The 23,869-nt window shown below is 41.7% G+C and overlaps 1 protein-coding gene across 3 annotated transcripts in view; it reads left to right on the top strand.

The window, feature by feature from the left end:
• Nucleotides 1-4,105: 4,105 nt before the first annotated feature.
• cpxm2 (carboxypeptidase X (M14 family), member 2) overlaps nt 4,106-23,869 on the top strand; it is a 28,656-nt gene continuing 8,892 nt past the window's right edge. The window contains exons 1-8 of one of the 3 annotated variants that reach the window (XM_056429509.1): nt 4,106-4,772; nt 7,620-7,703; nt 13,248-13,357; nt 14,435-14,574; nt 17,992-18,076; nt 19,077-19,227; nt 20,339-20,427; nt 22,854-22,977. In XM_056429509.1, the coding sequence (XP_056285484.1) occupies nt 4,508-4,772; nt 7,620-7,703; nt 13,248-13,357; nt 14,435-14,574; nt 17,992-18,076; nt 19,077-19,227; nt 20,339-20,427; nt 22,854-22,977 (1,048 nt within the window). In that variant the 5' untranslated portion in view covers nt 4,106-4,507. Of the gene's footprint in view, nt 4,773-7,447; nt 7,521-7,619; nt 7,704-13,247; nt 13,358-14,434; nt 14,575-17,991; nt 18,077-19,076; nt 19,228-20,338; nt 20,428-22,853; nt 22,978-23,869 lie in introns of those variants that run through there. The other 2 variants (XM_056429511.1, XM_056429510.1) reach the window with 2 other exon arrangements.

Raw genomic sequence — 23,869 nt, 5'->3', positions numbered from 1 at the left:
ATGCAATTAAAAAAACAAAAATGTCATGCATTCTGGATTCATTACAAATCAACTGAAATATTGCAAGCCTTTTATTCTTTTAATATTGCTGATTATGGCTTACAGTTTAAGAAAACTCTAAAATCCTATCTCATAAAATTTTAATATTTCCTCAGACCAAGTAAAAAAAAAGATTTATAACAGCTGAGTGTTTGTCAAGGCTCAGGAAACCCTTGCAGGTGTTTCGAGTTAATTAGACAATTCAAGTGATTTGTTTAATACCCTACTAGTATACTTTTTCATGATATTCTAATATTTAGAGATAGGATATTTGAGTTTTCTTAAGCTGTAAGCCATAATCAGCAATAAATCAGAATAAAAGGCTTGCAATATTTCAGTTGATTTATAATGAATCCAGAATGCATGACATTTTTGTTTTTTTAATTGCATTACAGAAAATAAAGAACTTCATCACAATATTCTAATTTTCTGAGACAGTCCTGTATATATATATATAGTCATTTTTTATAAATAAATATTGATTAAAGTAGCTTTAATTAGTTGGATATTTGAGTGTAAGTGTAAGGTTCCCATCCTGTAAGGGCAACTGGCTTCCATATTCATCTCTTCCTACGCTGTGGTGCATCACCAGCCTTAGCGTGAAAACACAGGCTGCAAAGACTCTTTGAATATCCATGCGTTCACAAGTTACACGTCATATGACTCAAACATCCTCTCCATATATCATACAGTCATTTCTCATCGTTTCTTTTTCTCTCTTTAGTAGAAATGGTGACATAACTGTAATTTTACAAAATAGCATTTTTAAATCGGCTTTGATTCGGTATGTGGTTATTACAAAAACAGAGGAAAGAAAGGCGCCTCACTGTCTTGGACTAATCAGGATCAAGTGTACAAATTCCTAATTTGTTTAAACTGGTTCAACTGAACTTGCTTCAAAACATCTGAAATCAACTTGAGCGCTGGGCCCCGGAGTATAAATATCCCCACCTGACTGTAACGAGGTGTGACCCTGCTACACTAAGTTACAACATATGATATATTGAATATATTGAAACCAATAAAAAAGTACTTATTACTTTGTCTTAGCTGGTAAAAAAAAAGGTTGTGAGTTCCAAGAAGAACACCAGGAAAGCGTAAGCTGACACACACTTCAGGACTAAAGGCATACTGCGTCTGTGTGTGTGTGTGCCGGTCGAGCAAATTGACCATTTCCACGTTTCACACGGTTTCCATGGACACAGAAGAAGTCCTGCTACGATCCAACACCAGCCTTTTACTTCCTTCTGTTATCAGAAATATTCACAGAACGAATTGAACCAAGTTTGACTGGAATTATGCAGATATACATTTAGTTTCCATATGTGTTCAAAAATCCTCAATAATGTGATTTCAACCCTTTCAAAGTGGAACACCCAGGGGTGCACCTGTTCGTCCTCGATAAAAATCTGAACATCTTAGACATTTTGGCCACAAGCCAGTTTGACACACTCAAGGTTATGTCGGTCGGATGATCACAGGAGGGGTTTGCATGCGTACAGTTGAGTCTGCGTGTGCCCAGAATGTGTGAGATGGCACACAACATTAATCAGAGTAAAAAAGCCACAATCAAAATAAAAATCCACATTTGGAAGCAACTGCGGGCCTTTTACTGACTCGAATTGATGTTACATTTAAAAAGCAGAGTTGACTCAGTGTGTGGTATTGCATTTGTGTTTTTTGTCCGGGAACAATTTGCCTTATCATGTCTCGCCAGGACAAAACCATCACACGTCATTCTTTCCACCCTCACAATCTCTGTCTCAAACGGGTCCCCCGTTTTTTTCATCCATGACAAGGTGCAAAAACACCAGCAGGAAGGTTTTTGCCACTGAGCCTCCAGTCTGTCACCCTGACGCCCAATTAATGAGAATTCAGCTCAGGGTTTTCATCCCGTAAGAGATAATGGAGAGAGGCAGCAGCCATCACTCTCAACCCTTTGGTTTTCTTCACTGAGAAAGACAGCTATTGTCACAACATCACTGCCTCCACAGCCGGATGAGCAGCGTTTTGATCTTCTTATTTCCAGCTGCTGCAGTTATTTCAAGGCAGGCATTCTGTCAGTCAAAGACAGAAAGTTTAGGAAAACACGCCCGGCTTTAATAAGTGTTGACCATGCGTAATTAACTTCTACAGTTTACTCTGTAAAATCCATGTGTGTAGTGGCATAGATCACTCTCGCTGAAGGCGGAGGATCAATATAGTCCATATATAGGGTTTCTCTTTGCTATAAGCAGTTATTGGGCAGTAATTCATTTATCGAGCATTTATCAAAACAAAATTGCAACGCAAACAAGGAAAACAACAACGAGAACATTACAGGAAATAAAACCAAGAGCAGGAAAATTCTTGGGTTTAAAAAATTAATCAAAGAATAAGCAACGTTCTTGAAGATCCCTTTGAGGAAGTAACGACTCCGTGCCGGCCATATTTTGTAAAGTGAAGGCATACTTGGACAACTGAACTGATTTCAGAATGGGAGTTAAACATCTGGTGAAATAGCACTTAAAAATGAACAGAACCCAGTCGGTGCTTGGTGGTGGAGGGACAACCACAACACACACAATCTGTCACGTTACCGCCTCTAAGCGGCGGTGAACAGACAGGCCTGTTAATCCTTTGCTATGCCAAGGATCAATCTCTCCTGTGGAGCAGATCTGCCTCAGTGTCGTCATGCTCGTGAAGAAACCTGACTCTGGGAGCTGTGTGCAGGGAGGGAGAATATTTCATGTCTAAAAAAGCCTTTGAGGTCAAATGCTTACAGCTCTCTTGGCGGCCCTACGTGTTTGGCTCCTTCCGTTTCCTCCCTCATTCTTCCACCCAGACAGTTTAGGGTGGCTGTTGTCGAGATGAGAAGTGGGCGAACGGCGACCGCACTGCCTGGCATGATGAAGCACTTTGCCAGTGGAGCATAGACTCTTCCCACCCTGAGCTGTCCACCCACTCCCGCTCCTGTTCAGCCCGCAGCCCGGCTCTCCTTAAGCCCCGTTCTGAAGCGATCAGTCTCAGGTGTAAAGTCTGATTTCCATACGACCTATTCAGAGTTCTCTGTATGTCTATCCACTTATATGTAATGAAGCAGTGTATTTGAATTGGGCAGCGTCCATGCGGAGCACCGCGCTTGTTAAGGGATTATTATCTTTGCCTGAGTGGGTTTTGCCTCAGGTGGACTAAATGTCAGGAACTGTACTTGTTAGGTTTGCCAATGTTCTGTGGAATCCCACTTCTCCTTTTGACGAAATATGATACGCCCAAGGGTAGACTTCAAAGTCTCTGATTAGAAATAACACAAAATGCTACTTAAATGCCAAATGTAACACACTGAGATCCTTCATCTATCTTAAATATAAATTGTTCAAGCTGGAAAAAAATATGGTTTCAATCAGGAGTGTTTTGGCTTTGGGCTTGTTTTTTTGTCTTCTTGTGAAAGTGAGGCTCAATCAGCTTCCGCAGTCATGTGTGTGTGTGTGTGAGAGTGAGCAGAGCTTCATGAGGAACAGACAGCGCTGACGAGATGAGGTGTGACACACGGGGCATCCAGTTGGACTGACGTTCCGCAGAGAGTTGGTTCCCGATCTATCCCAGCAGCTTGTTAAGGTGTAAATTACTGCAGAGTCCAAACAGGGCTTGGGGAAACTAGAGCAGCCTCAGCAAATGAGGCAGCTTAAAGAGGAGCAACTCGTAAATTACCTTTCCCAGTAAAGGGATATCATGTTGTGTGAAACAGCAGTAGGTGCACTTTTACTCAACTCCCAGTGTGCTTCACTCTCTGGGAAAGATGACGGCTCCTGTTGATTTGGGAGTGCTTTTTGTTCTGCCAGTTTGGACTTCAAACACACCCCAGCCTGGATCAGGAAACTCGCCTCTGCTTTTCCTTTGCACACAAAATTGCAAACTGGTTAAGAGCAGTTTAAGCCCCCGAGTTGATTCCCCCGCAGGAAAGAAGAAACTTTCCTCTGGTTAAAGCCTGCCCCAGACGGAGTGGGAGGAGATGGAGATGAAAGCAGATCCTGAATGTGTCAATGTATGTTTCCCAGAGAGATCTCGACCCTTATTGCACTTCTACCCACACCGATACAATAACTGCAATGTGTCAGTAGCATGGACTGCTTTAAATCTAAAAGATAGAAAGAAAACTTTGTTTGTTTTTAGTCACCTGCCAGCATCAAAGAGATAACTGGACTGTCTGTCTCCCTCTCCTCTCCTCTCCTTCTCCTCTCCTTCATCTCCTGCTCGCTGTGCTTCTCCCTCCCTCACTGCATTTCCCCCAGACTGAGGCGTCCATCGACCCTCTGGCTCCGCCGCTTTCGCCAGTGACTTGGAGCGCTCAAGGAACTTTGTGAACTCTCCGCGTTGGGGTGGGAAAGGGGGAGGAAAGAGAGCAGTTGATGGGACACAAAGCCGCAGCAGCAGCAGGCTCCTCTGGAGACGGCATCGGGACTCACAGCCGGAGATAATCCCCCGGGTCATGACAAGACAGCGCCTCAGCCTCCTGACCCCCCTGGCTCTGCTGGGACTGTTCATGGGACTTGCAGACCTCAGCTCTGCCGGTGAGCATGAGGATTACTACGTGCAGGAGCTGCTGACAAGAGAGCAGCACAACCAGGTGCAAGTGCCGGAGAAGCCTGTGGCCTCGACACCTGACAGGCGTGAGCACCCCACCAAGAAAGTCCCCAAGGGAAAGGCAGGCAACGGCAGGCAGACGGGTAAAACTACCGCTGATGCAAAATCAGGTAAAAGAACGTTCCTCTTTTTAGATGACAACTACATATTGCTTCAGCAACAATTTTTTTTTTGAGAGAATACCTTCACAAAAAGAATAGGGCACCAAGGCAGTAATTGTGCTCTATTTAAGTCATTATTCGGACGGTAGAGTTTAGTTAGAAAGTAAAATTCTTTCCTTATGGCCCTTCTTGCCCAGATGCATGGTTAATTTTAACTTTATTTTTATGTTTTATTATGCATTCTTACTTTTGAAGGTTGTATTTCTGTAAAAATGCCTAAATAAAATATCAAGTATAAAAAAGAGGGAAAAAAAGAAAGTAATATTCTGAAAAAACTGTTGAAAGTGCAATGCTAATCGTTTGAGCTTTTTGAGGTTTAAAGTTGTAATACTTTTTTCAATGAAATAAACATGACCGAATTGTAAAGAAATCGTAAGGATATGCTTTGGAACTAAACAGAAAAAATAGCACCTGCTTCTGTGGCATTTTGCATCAGCTGATGCTTTTAAAGTGACATTTAACTTTCCTTTGACTTTAAGGCTGAAAAAAACAACAAAACAATGTTCAAAGTTGCAGGTTGATTTATATTTGAAGGTTGTGTTTTCTCAACCAACAAGCTGCAGACTTCAGAGGACCAACAGCATTCTATTCATGTGGTGATGTGCAGAGAAAAGAAGACAATAACAATGCTCTCCTCAGGTAGTCTTCCTCCTTAACCCCCACCCCACATAGATCAGAGCAATGTTTCTCCACAACAGCGGGACTAACAGCCTCACCCACGGCCAGAGGTCAGGGCGGCATTACATGTAGGTGCCAGAACACATGGTAGATCCACGTTTTTTCCCAAAGCAGTGCTGTTCTGTTACAGCCTATACAGACATGTGCAGATCCATATGGGACTCCCAGCACATGCAGAAGCAGGTTTGCAGGTATGTTTAAGATCCTGCGAGGCAAATTGGAGGACAGGAACAGACGTGAAGGCTTTTGATTGGTTGGTGGCAGATAATATAGAGCAGCTGTGTCGACAGTGAACTCATGTTTCAGGCATCTGGGCTTCAGGTTGGACTTGAGCAGCAATATGAAATCAGTGCAATATAGAGTTGTCCGTTTGATTTTTTTATTGATAACACAGCATCATATTGACAAAAACACCAATGGTTACAAATTATTTCAATATTTTACTGTACTGCCTAAAGGTACTTAAGTATCATTTTAAATATAAATATATATTAAAAAAGACAATTACTTATATTATATTGTGTGTTACGGATTAACCTTTAATCACCTTGAATATTTCCTGTTTCTCACAAACATCTAAATGATCATATCTCAAAGGCTTTTATATGTGTTGCTTTGCACCACATATGCAGCCTGGAGCTGAGCATTGAACCTTTCCCCAGAATGAGACACGCCTGAAGACTTTCAGATGTCAGGAGGATTTCCATCATGTTGGGCCAATCCTGACTGACTCTTGAATAGAAAGCACACGCATCCATCATGCCTCGTGTACCACTGTAAAGATCTTTCATGAGAAGCAGCTTTGTTAAATGTGAGCGGGAGACATACTGTAACTCAATGTAAGGAGCACGAGAGTTAAATATGTTCTCATTTCCTTGGTTCTGTCACGGGTTCGTCACGGGGTGAGGCTCAAGTGCAGAGAAAGAGGCTGGACTCCAGGTTTGAGTGAAACAAAAACAACTTTACTTCGGAAAAAGTAAAAACATAAAAACTCTGGCTCGAAAGCAACTACAAAAAAACACGAGGTATCACCATGCGGAGAAAGACTAGGAATGAGACATCGACACAGAGACACTACGAGAGAGAGATAAAGACAACAAAGCGACAGGAGACAACGGAAAGACTGGCACAATATATAGGGAGAAAACACAGGTGTACGGCATGAGACAATCAGGGAGACAGGAGTGGCTGAGGGCAGGTGAAGGGAATTAACTAATCAAGTAGACAGAGGAGTGGCTGAGGGCAGGTGAAGGGAATTAACTAATCAAGTAGACAGAGGAGTGGCTGAGGGCAGGTGAAGGGAATTAACCAATCAGGGAGACAGAGGAGTGGCTGAGGGCAGGTGAAGGGAATTAACCAATCAGGGAGACAGAGGAGTGGCTGAGGGCAGGTGAAGGGAATTAACCAATCAAGGAGACAAACGGTCTGATTCATACTCCAGAGCAGAGGGTGGCGGTAATGTACCAAATATATGGATGCCAACCATAGTTAAACACCAAGAAGAAGAAGAAGGAGAAGGAGAAGAAGAAGAAGAAGAAGAAGAAGAAGAAGAAGAAGAAGAAGAAGAAGAAGAAGGGGGTGCTGCAGTATCTGAAGGAGACAGGGTTGAATAAAATAATTTAGGGCACTGAAGTTGACAGGGCTCCCTTCTTAGTTTAGTTGATTTAAATTTAATTTAAATTTAATTTAAATTTCTTTTCTTTTCTTTTTGAGGGGATAAAGTGCTAGATATTTCTAGTTCGCAAAGAAAGGCAGTAGGTGGCGGTAATGCACCAGTTTGGATGCCAGCCGCCTAAAAACAAAAAGAAGAAGAAGAAGGAGGAGAAGGAGACAGAGGAGTGGCTGAGGGCAGGTGAAGGGAATGAAACAATCAAGGCAAAGGAGACACAGAGGAGACAGGAGAAACGGGAGAAACGGAACAGGGCGTTACAGGTTCAGACCCCAATCCTGAATCTATCCAAATGTGTTGGACTGAATCCATTTCTTGCTGTCACCAACAATATATCAGCAGTTTTAAAGGTGATTGGCCCTCGACAAGCCCCTTTTAATAATGGAAAAACTTGTATTTCTGTTCCTGCATTAATGTAATTTCCTTCCTTTCTTCCTTTGTGAAAAAAGGCAACAAAAAGGCAGAGAAGAGCGCTCTGAAAACCCCAAACAGCATCTCAGAAGGAGACGGCCAATACAATTCGATAAAAGAAGGTGAGGGAACAACCGCTGACGCTCTCGCTTGAAATAGGAAATTCATGATGTCATAAAAATGCACGTTCCCTCCATGTCCCCGCTTTCACAGAAGCCGTTAGGATGGGAGAAAAGAAACAAACTCTCTCAGAGATGACATATTTTGGAAAGGGGAAGAGTGTTACAGAGAGCATAAAAAAAAAGTCTGGCAATATAAGACGTTGCTCTTAGAAGTGGAGTCAAGCCACAGCGCCATGGATGTCTTCTCCGCCTATGAAACATTGTGTTTGGCTTCCATGGATCGCGATATATTTGCTAAACTGAAGCCAGGATGCTCCGGTAGCCTTCCTGTCATGTTGGATGACGGATTAAACTCGCACAACTGAGAACGTGATTTAGGGCAAAACACATGTGCTTTGACCTCAGACTTTCCACAGCCCTGAACGTTGGGATATTGCCCTTCTTGGACTTATTCACAGTGTCAGATATTTCGGGCTTAATGGGAAGCTGAATGTAATAATTCTCGTAGGCTAAGAACGGCTGCGGTGGCCAACCGTGAATTTATGTGTTTATGTTGAAGCTGAAAAACCTACAGACAAAAAAGCTGTCGTTTTTAATTTGGCACTTGGGAATAGGAGCAGAAAGTTTGATATTCTTGCATGTTGGAAAATGGGAACTCCATGCAGACACGCCTGGCACAAAGAAGAGCAAACAGTCGAGATCTGGAAGGCTCAGGCTCCCAACATCATGTTTTCATGGCTGAAGCTATCATGTACTTATGTCTATATCTGTCTGAGAAATTCTTTAGCAATAGGGAATTAATAAAACCGTAGTCTTAGACCAGCGAGTACATTCAGAGTTTCGGTGAACAGATGTTCTTGGGTTATTTAGTCTAACATGTGTTGAAAACATGTTTCCACCCATATTTGGAGGGTTTTTCTCCTATCAACCGTGACCAATTATTTTCAACGGTTTCTACTTCGAACACGTCTACCTGTCTCTTGGACCCCATCCCGACGAGGCTGCTTAAAGACGTTTTGCCTTTAATTGGCGGCTCTCTATTAGATATTATCAATGTGTCTCTGCTAACAGGCCACGTACCACACTCCTTCAAGGTGGCTGTTATTAAACCTCTCCTGAAGAAGCCCACTCTGGATCCAGAGGTATTGGCTAACTACAGACCGATCTCTAACCTCCCCTTCCTCTCCAAGATCCTTGAGAAAGTGGTCGCAAATCAGTTGTGCGACTTTCTACATCATAATAGTTTATTTGAGAAATTTCAATCAGGATTTAGAAAACACCACAGCACCGAGACGGCACTGGTGAAAATTACAAATGACCTCTTAATGGCAGCAGATAAAGGACTCTTCTGTCCTGGTCTTGTTAGACCTTAGTGCTGCATTCGACACCATTGACCATGACATCCTGTTACAGAGACTGGAGCAGTCGATTGGCATTTCAGGCACGGCACTAATTTGGTTTAAATCCTATTTATCAGATCGATCTCAGTTTGTATTTGTAAACGATGACGCCTCGATAACCACCAACGTTAATCACGGAGTTCCACAAGGTTCTGTGCTTGGACCAATTTTATTTACCTTATACATGCTTCCTTTGGGCAATATTATCAGGAAACACTCCATAAACTTTCATTGTTATGCAGATGACACTCAACTATATTTATCGATAAAACCAGAGGAGAGCAACCAACTCTGTAAAATTCAAGCATGTCTTAAAGACATAAAACATGGATGACCTGCAACTTCTTGATGTTAAACTCAGACAAAACCGAAGTAATTTTAATCGGCCCTGAGCACCTCAGAGATCAATTATCTGGTGATGTGGATTCTGTAGACGGCATTGCCCTGGCATCCAACACCACTGTAAAGAATCTTGGCGTTATCTTTGATCGACTTGTCCTTTAACTCCCACGTAAAGCAAATCTCAAGGACTGCATTCTTTCATCTACGTAATATTTCAAAAATCAGGCACATCTTGTCTCAAAAGATGCAGAAAAATTGGTTCACGTTCGTTACTTGAGACTGGATTACTGCAACTCCTTATTAGCAGGCTGCTCTAATAAATCTCTTAGGTCCCTCCAGTTGATCCAGAATGCTGCAGCTCGTGTTCTCGCTAAAACTAAGAAAAGAGATCACATCACTCCTGCACTAGCTGCTCTGCACTGGCTCCCAGTAAAATCAAGAATCACTTTTAAAATTCTTCTCTTAACCTACAAAGCCTTGATTGGTGATGCTCCATCATATCTTAAGGAGCTTGTCGTACCATATTGCCCCACTAGAGAGCTACGCTCACTAAATGCGGGACTACTTGTAGTTCCTAGAGTCTTAAAAAGTAGAATGGGAGCCAGAGCCTTTAGTTATCAAGCTCCTCTTTTATGGAACCAGCTTCCAATTTCAGTCCGGGAGGCAGACACAGTCACCTCGTTTAAGAGTAGACTTAAGACCTTCCTCCAGAGCTTATAGTTAGGGCTGAATCAGGTTTGCCCTGGTCCAGTCCCTTGATATGCTGCTATAGTCTTATAGCTGCCGGGGGATGTATTAGGATGCACTGAGTACCTATCTCCTCTTTTTCTCTCCTTAAGGATGAATTTTCATCTCTCAATCACACGTTACTAACTCTGCTTTCTCCCGAAGTCCTTTTGACTTTACGTCTCATGGGGTCATCGGACCCTATGAGACGGCATAGATCCTATCTGCCTGATGGATCGTCTGGGTCGTGGAATTCCTGCTCATGACTACGCCACTGTCCTGTTGAGACTCCGCCACTCCTCCTCCCCACCGCCATCTGCCTGATGGATCGTGGAGGTCTCCATCGTGGAATATGCCTACTATGAACTATTCATACACTCTGTCATATTCATTGAATGTATTTTAACTCTAAATCTGTCCTTCTGTACACATTACATCTATTGCATCTGTCCATCCTAGGAGAGGGATCCTCCTCTGTTGCTCTCCTCCAGGTTTCTTCCCTTTTTTTCCCCCTGAAGGGTTATTTGGGAGTTTTTCCTGGTCCGATGTGAGGTTTTGGGGCAGGGATGTCTATGTGTACAGATTGTAAAGCACTCCGAGACAAATTTGTAATTTGTGAAATTGGGCTATACAAATAAACTGAATTGAATTGAATCACAGCAGAGTTTGTGCAGCTGAATAGCAAAAAAAAATGCATAGTGTCATCTTCAATAAGTAAAGTCTGTCACAATGAGCTGTTAAATGGTTTAAGGCGTTATCAAATTTTTCAGAGCTGTAATCCCGCAATTGTCCTTTGTGGCCACAGAGGTCACTGTTCAGAAAACGTTGCCATTATCTTTTGGGCTGCTTCGAATTACAGGATGTCCCTTATATGACGGCTCCTGACAGAAAGCCTGTGGTGTTGGAGTGTTTGGTTCCAGGAGGATTTTGTATATAGGATTACAGGGTCACATAACATCAACGTGTGTTGTATTGCTCTATAAAGTTACTGTGAACACTACGCTAACGGGTCAAACCAGTGGCTTGTTAAAAAAACGTATATTTAAGTGTTACAGCAGAAACCAATTTGCTCTCAAGCTGTGTTTGCTTTATGCACCAAACATAAATGATCTCATGTGTGGATTTTGGATGCTGATCCTCTTTGTGGCGTCTTTAAATCCTGGTTCATGTGTTTGTTGGTCTTGCGTGTCTCAGACATACCAGGCTGCTGAAACAGCTATACAATGCAACGCTTCCTTTCTGGATCAAAGACTGTATATTCTCAACACATTAGAATATTTCAAATCACACATGCAACACAGAATACAACAAAAATAACTTTGTTCTTCTTCTTTATGCTTGTTCAACTTCTGGGAGAGCATTTGCAAAGTCAGTCCTGGCTGTATGACAGCAACATGTGCAACATGTGCAGCATGTAAAAACAGACCGGCGCCCAATCGGAAATTCTTGCTCTATTGACGTCTGCAAACCGAAACACACATGGTCTGATTTTACACATCAACCTTTCTCTGCTCATTTGATGCTCGCTGCTTGATATATGTATTGTAGTGTAAAAGATAAGAACACTGACTCAGCTGCTGCAATCACTTTAAAACAAGGCATTTGTTCAAATTGACTCCTTCCAGCAGCAAATATACATTCTTAGGTGATGTGCAGCTTTTAAAAACTGTTTTTTTTCTTTCTCAAATAAAGGCCACGAAGGTGGCTGCATGCCTGCCAACCTGTTGGGGTGGCATCAGCTTGTGTTACTGGATAATTGCCATACTCAAGGAGTTGATTGCAAGATGATTAGTAATTTATTTTACTGCTAATTGCCATCATCTGCGCGGCCAGTAAAGATACGAACTGTTGGACTCGATGCAGCTTGGATTACTCGTGTCCTTTGTGTTTGGACTGTGAGGAAACCTTCACAGTAAAGTCTAGTATCATCATCTACAGTACTGAACATGCGATTGTGAAGTGGAAACAAGTCTGAGAGTTAAGTCTGGGAAAATAAGCCAACAATTCCTGATCAGGTCATAATGATGTCATCAGGGTTATTTCTGTTTGGGCTTGGAGACATAAAAACACAGCATGCCTGTGTTTTAGAAGGGCGTGGATGGGAAATGTAAGATGCATTTTTTTTTTTTGCAGCTTGACCCACAAAACAAACTTAGTCAGGATACATCCTCCTCTGCTACATTTTAATTTTTATCGATCTGTCAGAAGAGCAATTTAATATAAGCTGGAGTGCTCCAAGGAAACTACGTTGTGGAAAAGGTCTTGAAGGATCACAATTTCTGTCAGCTTATCCAATTTCTGCTAATGGGACTGGCACCAAAGAAAAACATGCAGTTGGCAGATAATATGAGAATATGACTTTTTACTTTTCCAAAACCTTTCTGGCATTTAAATATCTTCCTTTGATCTCATTACATATCATTTTTACCAACGCCTTTGAACGTGCTGGACAGGTTTGCTGCGGAAATTTCCCATTTTCTCCCTTTCATTTTGACAATTCAATCATGTATTCACGGTGCAGTTGGAGAGCTGTGAAAGGTGTGCATTGCAAAATGACAAAAAGGAAATGTGCTTAGCATACTGTCATTCACCATCCATGAGGATTGACGCGTGTCAACTCCATTTCCTTTAAAGGCGCAGAAATGAGTTGTTAACAGACAGAAGTGTGACATGCACTTGATGATTTCTTTATTTCTCTCCTACAGGTGATCAAATTATAGCTACAAAAGAGACCTCCCTTTAAAGCTTGAGAACATAACTCCAGGTGTAAAGAGATTGCATCGTGAGTTTGTGTTGCTTCAGAGGCAGAGTGAAGAAACGCTATTATAACAGTCACGTTCTGCTCTAATTTGGGCATTTCACATTATCTAAATGAAATAGTTAATTGCTCACAATGTCTGTTTGGTTGACTACATCTTTTCTGTAAATCGCACTATAGAGTTCAGCAGCTGTCTTGTTTGCTTGACACATTTGAGTGAGGTAGCTATACTCTCCAGAAAGCATCGATCCTGGAGCAATGCAACACGTGATGCATAACATTACCGTCACAAGCCAATTTGTCATTCTCGTCACCCAGAATGCCCTCCAATGGGACTGGAGGCAGTGAAGATTGATGACTTCCAGCTTCATGCTTCAACTACAAAACGCTACGGCCTTGGAGCGCACAGAGGTCGTCTTAACATTCAGGTGAGACAGGAATGTAAAGTGTTGGTATTTTGGAAAAGCCTAGCAGAAGGGGGGCTCGCAATGTATCCTGACAAATCTCACCATTTCATGGAAGCCAATGTGGAAGCGTCATTACTTAGCTTAGCATTACTTAGCTTCAGGAAATCCACAAAACAAAGGAATTTTGTGCGTGTGTGTGTGCACATGCAAGTATGTGAGGGCCTGTCAGGAATCATAGAGGGACAGAGATAGATTCCAGAACAATCTGTAAATCAGGAGGAACAACATAGAAAGCAGATGTTGATGTGGAACTGGACTCGTGGCCAGTGAGATTACAGGCACCAACAGTTCTTTGGCAAATTTAAAGTTTTCGAGGAGATTCATCTTCACAGTAAAACCTGAACACTTGAAATTCTAGACTGAATGGCTTCTAAAAATGTAATAATTGTAATAGAAATATTTTGAAAGCTTTAAAAAAAGCATACTTATCCTGCAGCAAAAACAAAGTGTGACAGATTTATAGGATCTTTGTGACAGATTTGAAGAAGTAATGGTTCTGGGTCAGCACCTGGATTAGGAACAGAAGTAATCACTTGTTCCATGGTTGGAAATTCTCCATTAATCCATAGATTAACTAGCTGCTTGCTGTCAAATAAGAGCGGCTTACTTCCAAGAGACTAGACAGGCGAAGACGCAGTGACAGTGCTGTACAGTCTCAAAAGCAGAGTACACAGTTATACATTGCACATGTCATTTTATAATTCTCTCCCCCCCCCCCCCCGACACAGAACAGATCTCACTGCTTCAATTGCCAAAAAGCACATCACAGTATTAGTTCAAGTATACACAAAAGTAAAAATCGTGGAAGTGGGTAATACACTCAACATGTTTTATTTATCATCGTAGTTAAATCACATGTTTTCTTACCTGCACAGAATATTTCAGATTCAGAGGATCACATCGAAACACCTCAGCTCAATATGAAACAAAAACAAGCCGAGCGGAGACGACTAACACGACCAGCCGGTGTGTTGCAGCCACTATGGACTGTTTGTGTCATGTAAAATGATGCTCCCCGGGGCTGTTTCTGGCCTGCAGGCTGGCCTCTATGAAGATGACCTTTACGATGGGGCCTGGTGCGCCGGGAGAGATGACCCGCTGCAGTGGTTCGAGGTGGATGCCAGGAGGCTGACAAAGTTCACGGGGGTCATCACACAAGGCCGAAGCTCCCTCTGGTCGTGAGTAGGAACCGAGCAGGTATTCGGGGAGAGTTGCAGATGGTCGAGGATGAGGATTTACTCGTCCAAGCTGACGAGAATCGTTGGGAGCGGATATTATGCCAGTTCTATCAATTGCCTTAAATCCTGGGGATGTCTGTGTGAAGGTTGTTTAAAACCATTAGAGGACATTCATTGTTGTAGACGTGGAAAGAAAAACTCTCGCATAGCTTAAAATCTTGCACATTTATTATAAATGCCTATTGTACATAAATGAGAATGATCAAAGAAAGTATTTTTTTAAATGTATAGTTTATGCATTAAAACCATGTCAGTTTAATAACCTGATCCATTCTAACGTCGGCGCGATAAAAGGGTCACAATGACGATGCTAACATGCCAACCTTTAACAAACATACTGGTCACCGTGTCCATCATCGGCATGTAAGCATGCTAACAATTGGTCATTGGCACCAAACACAAAGTACCGCTGAGACCAATTGACCATGAATGTCCGTACCAGATTTTCATGGCAATCCATCCAATAGAAATTTCAATTAACCCTCCTGTTACCTTTCGGGTCAATTTGACCCCATTCAATGTTTAACGTCGGTGTTCCTTGGGGTCAATTTGACCCCAGGCTGTTTTTCACTGTGTCAAACATATAAGAAATATCAACTTTTTTATATATTTAAAGGGCTATTTAGGTAGTCAACAAACAAACATAAAGTACCTCACACTTAAACTTGGGAAACAATATTAATTCTAATAATTTTCTGGAGGTTTTAATTGCTGGGGTCAAATTGACCCCGAGGGTAAAATATGTTAGTAAATGTAAAGGTAACAGGAGGATTAAAAACTAAAATCACTCCAGAGGGTCGCATTGGAGGAAACACCAGGGAGTCGCCAAAGTCAGGAGGGTTTTTCCTCTATGGTGCAATAATGTTTGTACAAAATTGCATGCCAATCCATCCAATAGTGTTGAGATAATGTTCACCTAGACCAAAATGGTGGGCCCATAGAGCCATATGGTCAGCGTGGCTAATATAAATCTAAAGAGCCGAAAATAAAATTACAGACGGTACAAGTTTCAAATTAACCAGGGAAATAAAAACTGGGAGCACACGGACTGCAATACTTGCTCCAGAACTCTAAATGACTCTTGGATTTTCCTGTAAACCCAACTGGAAAATTAGACTTTTGTCCACTTGGAGCTAAACTTTCTCTGCTGTTTGCCCTTTTCACAAGTCTTTTCTAATCCCCTCACTGGAATTAAAGATTTTATGAGTCTAATTTGAGTACAGCCTATGTCTTTCATCTCTGCTAAAAGGTCACTCCATTATATAAATATTGTACTGCATTGGGAGCTTGTTCATCACATCTGAACAACAAGAGCGATATAACAAGTAGGGATATGTTTTAAACTATATATTCTAATTTTATTTACAGTAAGTGTTTGCCGACATGTGAGGAATCTGCTGTGCGCTGCCCATGGTGTCTGTGAAGCTCATTGAGATATTAATTATAGTTCCATCCAGTCTCCATGGCAATTTATACAAAGCAATGGGTATAGTCTCACCTCCCACTGCCTCAGCTCATAAGTACATTAATCTGCCAGTTCTCTTTTGAGTATACAATGAAAACATATTTATTTATATGAAATTACAACCCGACCAGTGGGTATCTTTTAGTACTGTTTTTAGGGCAAAGTTAAAATGTTGATCACCCTAAAAATCCCATTTAGACAATGGTTGGTTTTTTATCCGGTGTTATTGTTTCATTTGACAGCTGTTATTTCCCAATTCTACTTTTCCACAATACCTACATTGTATTTTGTTAATTGCATTTGGGGTAGCATTTTCAAATATGTATGCCTTCTAAGAAAGAGGCACCCATCTTGATGATACCTTTTTCCTGAAAGGAATTGGCAACAATAAAGCAATAAGCTAAAGTATTACATTTAACCAAGGTCCTATATTTATGAATAAAATGGTAGGTAGATGGTAGGGGAAATAATTCCCTTTATCTACCTACCGTTTTCGTTGACTTTGCTTTATTTGACATCTTTTGGCCTTTGTGCTTTATAATTGGAAAGGGTGAGCACAAACTTCTGGAAACTGCTGTGTAGTTGGAAAGCAAGGGGAGAAACTTTATCAGGCTGTGTTTGTAATTTTCCTTCAAGGCCGAGCACGCCAGCTTCAGACAGAATTTCCCCCGCAATTAGCGTTGTAAGGCATGTAACTGTCTGCGATGCCAGCTCAGGGGCTTCTGTCTCTAACGGGGCTTTAATTAGCAGAACTGGGAATTCTTACCCAGCTGGACCAGCTCAGCACTGATGTCTTCATCCAAAAGCACAGGAGTCACTGTCAACCTACAACCTGCTCACATGGTACAGCTCTGACTCAAACAAGTTCTACAGATGGACCAATAGATTTTTGTACAGTACAGAAATTAATGGAAGCCAATAGGCCGGTAAAGGGAGGGGAAATTGTTTAAAATGACAAACGCACAAACGTGGTTTGCAGGAAGGGCAGCTGTGATTGGCTAAAACCTGCCATGCATGGTCTGTTAAGCAACTTGGTAAAACTATCTGGATTTTTTTTTTAATTCACTTCAAATTTGACTGAATTTAAAATTAAATTGCTACTCGTAAAATGAATAATCTGATTTTTGGTAAATAGTGCACTTTGTGGTTTTTCTTTGCTTTCTTAACTAAAGTAAGATAATATTGGTGTCTTGTCTTCATCGTGAGGTTGCCAGGCAACTGGCAGAGCCTCCAGAAAATATATAGCGTGCAACTTCAGCTTGTCCTTTTTTACTATTCAGCTTGTGTACGGATACATTAAAAAAAAGAGCTTTAGAGGTGCTCATAGGTATTCAGTTACAATTATCTGGAAAAAGCCAGGTGAGCTGAGTACAGTGTTTGTGCTCGGCTCAAATGCACCTGAGCATGAAACGAAATGTCAAGCCATTCATCTAATAACTGACATCATGGCTTGTTTGAATTGTCAATAGCATCAGTCACATAAATAATACAGTGCATTATTGGACTGGTTGTAGACTCCTGATTAACCACCAGTGTTTCTGATTTGTTCAAACAATTAAATCAACGAATGAAATGAAACAAAATGGAGATTCAGTGTGCTCACGGGGCCAACGTTTTCTGGAATCCAGAACCAAAACTCAACCAGTTAAAATAAAGAAAACATCTGCATGACAAACTTCAATTTTGGTCTTGTTGCAAAACTTTAAGCGATAGCAGGCTCAAGTGATGATTCGATGATTTGACTTCCTCTCCAGTTGTTCTATTTTTAAACGAACCTTCACCCTGTGAGAATTAAACGTGTCTGGACGTGTGCTGAGCGACGTTCTCACAGTCACCTCCTTTGCATTGGATTCAGTCTGATGGGATATTTCTTCTTTTCCTCACACCGACAGGAGTGATTGGGTGACCTCGTACAAGGTCATGGTGAGCAACGACAGCCACACCTGGATTACACTGAAGAACGGCTCAGAGGATTTAGTAAGTCATGACATCAAAAAGCATTATTACTCTTTCTCCGCCTAGACTAACTCCATGAGGAGTCTTGTTATGTCTGTCTCTTGTTGACTGGAACGTAATGGGGAAAAAAAATCATAGTTGCCTGATATCAATTTCAGAGGAATATGTAAATCTCTGCTTAATAAACTTGGAGGCAATAGCCAAATACTGATAATCCTCAAGCTGATGGGAACCTCAACCTGGCTCATCGTCAGAGTTATGTCCCGGCACTTCATGCAATTGAATAGATGGAACCCAAATACAGGCATTTATTGTAAAAAAAAAAAAAAAGAGCAGCAATTAAGTCAGTAAATTAATAACGGTATTAATAATCCTGTTATCAATAGACATGCTAATCAGATTATATTTTTGAGGAAGATCATATCGAGGCTGTTCAAGTCCCAGTTAATGAAATGTTGGTGTAACTGTACACTCCCTTGGCTGGTGACGTCGTAGATGTGGGAGATAATGCCCCTGCAGTAATTTAGTCTCCAAGCTCCCCGCTCACCCACACACACACCTTTTATGTCAAATGCCAAGTGCAATGTTTTTCTTGCAAAATGCCAGAAGCTGCAGGGAGGAAATATTACAGAGGGTGATACAATTTACAATAAAAACCCAGCGGTATCGAGGTTTAATCATGTTCTACAGGTGGATGAACGTGTGTTTTTGCTTTAGAGTTATGTCTACCAGAGCATAGAATATATATATATTTTTTTGGGGTCCTGGTTATTCCTTTAATTTTTAATCTACTCTGTTTCATGTCTTTTATACACGGTGACTAATGAATGTGATTTGATTTTTTTACATTGTCTTTTAACAATCAGTCCGGTACAATAAAAGACGTTCTCGAATTCATTTGTCTGTTGATTAAAAGGCATTGTGCATGAAAAATGAAATTCAACTGAGGTTCACTTTATAAACACATTTAAAACACCCTGTTCTGTAATCACCGACTGGAGAACTGTGCTTGCCTCAGTAGATCTTCACTGGCAATAGGGAAAAAGAGATCCCGGTCCGGAACATCTTCCCAGCGCCAGTGGTCGGCCGATACATCCGAGTCAACCCTCTGTCCTGGTTTCAGAGCGGCAGTATCTGTATGAGAGTGGAGATCCTTGGCTGTCCGATGCCAGGTGACGAAGCAGACGCATGAATGTTTGCTGCCACTGAAGGGTCAAAAGGTCCGGATGATGCAGGATCTAGGACTAGAGAGACTGATCGACCACTGCAATGATTATGGATCGGTTAGGTCTTGGCACAACCAAATAGAGTTAGAGAACGTTCATGATTTTGATTAAAATGACTTCTTGTTTAAGGTTAGGGGACTATTTTCAACAGTTACAAAAGCTACTTTCCCAATATTTCCCAACATCATCTTGCTTTTGTCTTCAGTCGGAAATATTAAGATCAGCATTCACACGCTTTAAAGTTAATGTACAATAAATGATCAACTGGAAGATTGTTATAATTTATTAACATACACTTAATATTCTCTCATCAAAGCTACCAGATTCTCGTCTACTGGCAATGAGAAAGGAATCTATCGCCTATTTCTGGTGTCTTCGCCCATGTTTAAAAATGGGCACTCAATGTAGGAAAACGATATGATAATAATAACGATATAATGAACACTTGGTTATGATTAGGCAAAGACTCACGTCATGGTTAAAAAAAGACGACAATGACTGCCAGTCGGTAATAGGACGCAAACCAACTGTAATAAAGTCCATTTTAAAAAGTACTAAACTTTTTTAGCTGACTTGGATCTCCATTAGTAATTTGGTTAAAGGTCCAGTTCACCCAAAAAACAAACCTGCCGTACTTTCCTCTACTGGTATCTTGCAATTACAATTATTTAGTTTTTATGTGCTGAGATTTTGGGAGGATATTGACAGGAACATTTTCTACTGAAGTAATTGACCCCAAACTTCTACTGAGATTATCCACGGTATCTGGGACATTGTCGAGTGCAAGGAGCATTACAAACTAAAATGATTTAATTTCCTTTGTGTTGATGCGGCGGCAGATAATCTTAAAACCCTGGCACAATAGACCAACTCTTTCTGCATGGCTGTGTACCAACGGAGGTAAGAGAGATTTGTAATTTGGCTGAACTGAACCAAAACTGGAGGAAAGACGGCAGCTGCTCGACATTTATCGTTTCAATCTAACACCCTTGATCATTTGCAAACAAAAAATAACTCATCCACCTCCTTTTTTTGTTTGTTTTCTGCCTGCCCACAGATCCCAATAATTATTACCACAGACGCAACGAAGTCATCACAACAGACGACTTGGACTTCAGACACCACAGCTACAAAGACATGAGGCAGGTGAGTCACAGTGAGCAGAGAACAGCTATAAGCCACCCGCCTCTTCAAAGACACCAAAGCGTAGAGCAATACAACGTATTGTGCAACTGCGAGCCGACACCAGATAACTAGTGTCTTTTTCAAGAACAAAGTGTACTACGGTAACTAATGAAGGGAGCGCCGCTATCTACATGAAAACGCATTCAGCTTCCCCTGGCTTGTGTCAGTACTTATTAATATCGTTGTCGTGAACAGTAGCCTGTGTGTCCTGAGGAGGAGGACAGCTGTATCTGTCACTGCTTACACTCTGACTGAGTGGTTGTGGAGGAACAAGTGCTGTGAATCGCAATCGTCTAATGTCGAGCTGCCCTGTGCTAAACGGTTGACTACAGGTGTCCTAAACTGCTGTTGTTATTCCAATTAATGCTCTGAACTTATGGCTCACTGTAACGGCTTCTTTGTTCTGGCGTGACAGCCTGAAATGCCAGGATTACAATTTCATGAATTGACTGTTTTGTATTTTACTATTTTATCTTTCTTTCTTTGAGGCTGATGTGTGTCACACAGGGTGTCCAGCCACAGTAGACCCTCACAAAGAAAATGACTATTTTTAAAATTCCTAAAGCCTTTTCATTCTTGACATTTCTTTTCTCCAGAACCTCAAAGTAGAAAAAGCCCATTGTGGCTCGTCAAATAGAGTACATGCCCCATGAGAGAAGTGAAAAGATATCTCTCATATTGCTTAAAGTCTTTTCTGAACCCTCCTGTTGCCTTCGGGTCAATTTGACCCGATTCAATGTTTAACCCTCCTGTTACCTTTATATTTACTGACATATTTTACCCTTGGGGTCAATATGACCCTAGCTATTAAAATCTCCAGAAAATTATTAGAATTAATATTGTTTTCCAAGTTTAAGTGTGAGGTACTTTATGTTTGTTTGTTGACTACCGAAAGAACACCGACATTAAACATTGAATCGGGTCAAATTGACCCGAAGGCGGCAGGAGGGTTAAATATCGAATCGGGTCAAATTGACCCGAAGGCAACAGGAGGGTTAAAGCACGACTGAATGTTGGAGGTACTGGTATTGTCAGAGCGAGGGTATAGTTTAAAACTTTCTAAAATTACCCTGGCACATCCCCTTCAAGAAACTTATTTTCAATGACAACATTAGTTTAAAGGTGCTAGATTTAAATTCACAGGATATCTATCGTCTCTCAATGGTCTCAACATGGCGACTGCTGAGCCAGTGGCTCACAGATAAAAAGTCTTTCACACAAACCAAGACAACAGAACCACCGCGCTCTTAAACCCATTATTTCAATGGCCTGAGCAGCGCCATGGAGGCTTTTTGCTGCCTCTTGCTTTTGAACTTTGGGCCATGAATGTATAAAGAGACGTCAATAAGACTCAAGATTCCTTGGCATAAAACTAAAGGATGTGGACCAAACCCTGGGCCGCCCTTGTGTTGCATATCCAGGTCGTTTAGCTTTCTACTCCCTCGATGTGATGGTGGATATATTGGCTGTAATTCATCACTTTTATTACCTTATAATAAATCAATGCGTTAGATAAAGCCTGAAAATGCACTAACCAATTACTGGTGATGAAGTGAAGATGGTGTATGTAAAAACAGCGCGAGACAGTATTCTCTCTTTTGATCCTGGCCAATACAATCTAGGTAAATGTATCGAGGGAATGCTTTATTAAACCAGAAGCAAGAATGTCACGGCAGACTTGTAATGCCTTGTTTTATGAACACAACCAGATGTTTGTTCAATGATTAGCTTGGTTGGAAAAGTCCAAAGTCAACCACTTAATTAAAACCCCATCATTCCTTACTGGTTAATGGTTTCTGCAGCAGCTGGAAGAGCAAGTAAACACATATTTCCTAACAGCTTGTTATTTTTTTTTTCCTGCTGCACTTCCTCTTTGTGTCTCCACTCATGCCCACGTAGGTACATGATGACTTGTTGCCATTTTAATCAGCTCTTCCACGAGGCTTTCTTCCTAATTACCTCGACTGCTTTTCCTTCCCTCCCCAATTTTATTAATTATGGTCTCTGACACCGCACTGGGGATATTATTTTTGAAATGTCCAATGACAAGTTCCCATAAAGTAGTAGTACAACCAATTAAAATACTTGAAAACTTGGCATAAAGTGTTAAGCTTGATGCCAAGCTGTGTGTTAAGCTGTGTGTCCGTGCAGGACTCTATTGATCATAGTAATAGGCGCATTGAGGAAAATACGTTCTCGGAGCTCTAAGTCCTGTATCCATGGTTTCACATAAGGAAAAGGAGTCGAATTAGCAGCTAAATGTCCTTTTTGTGACCGAAGTGTTGCTTTAACATGAAATAATCCTTACCGAGTGTCCAACAGTTGAATCCAAGAACTTGATTTGTATATTTATCAAGAGCTGATGCTTCATTATTTACCTTCTACAGCTTATGAAGGTGGTCAATGACATGTGCCCCAACATCACCCGGATCTATAACATAGGAAAGAGCCACAGTGGCCTCAAGCTCTATGCCATAGAGATTTCTGACAACCCAGGAGAACATGAAGTTGGTGAGTATATCTGAGGCAACGGACATTTCAATGCAACACGATCATATTTAATGTACAACTACTAACGTGTACTCGGTGTCGGGCAGACCTCCGCCAGGTGTGTCTGCAACCACCACCGCTGTGTCGCGTGAATGAATGAGCTCCACCCACAATCGGCTAAAGTCTCGCGCAACAGATACAGTCTGATTTTAATCCATGCAGATAACTGCATAACACGCACACGGGATTCTCCTGGCGGTGATCATAATAACATCAGACACATATCCACTGAGTGTTGTTCCTCTCTCACCTAAGTGCAGTTGTGCAGTTGTGTAAGCTGATGGCGCCGCGAAAGGTCGCCTCGGTGTGTTGGTGCGCGATGTTTTTTATTGTTTTCGTTTTAAATACTGTTTTCTGCTGGGATTCCCAGAGCTCTTTCACCAGAGAAGAGCTCTTGAACATCAGGGGAACAACTCCAGCGGATTTACTTCCAACGTTTTTAACTTCTGTGGAGTTACTGGACATTTTTGTAAAAGGTGTGCTCACCTTCGGCGCAGAAACGCGCGGGAGAGGAGGAAACGCTTCGCGCTTGTGCTGCCACGGAAACGGGATCTCGTACAGCGCTGCGGGCATATTTCTCCAACGTCCGCTCACTGTGCAACAAACTGGACGAACTCCAGCTGCTGGTGGGGAGAGACAGAGACTTCTCCTCATCCTCCGTTCTGTGTTTCACGGAATCATGGCTTAGTGGCTCGATACCAGACTCTGCGCTCCAGCTCGCTGGCTTCCAGCTGTTCAACGGAGCTCTCCGGGAAAAAAAGGGTGGAGGAATCTGCTTGTACCTCACCAACGGCTGGTGCAACGACGTAACGGTGATTCTACAGCACTGTTCGCCGGACCTGGAATCTTTTAT

Source organism: Pseudoliparis swirei, chromosome 13 (assembly GCF_029220125.1).
Source record: "Pseudoliparis swirei isolate HS2019 ecotype Mariana Trench chromosome 13, NWPU_hadal_v1, whole genome shotgun sequence".
In the NCBI taxonomy this organism is placed as follows: domain Eukaryota; kingdom Metazoa; phylum Chordata; class Actinopteri; order Perciformes; family Liparidae; genus Pseudoliparis; species Pseudoliparis swirei.
The sequence above is the reverse complement of the archived record's forward strand: the minus strand, read 5'-3'. Positions and strand labels throughout refer to the sequence as shown.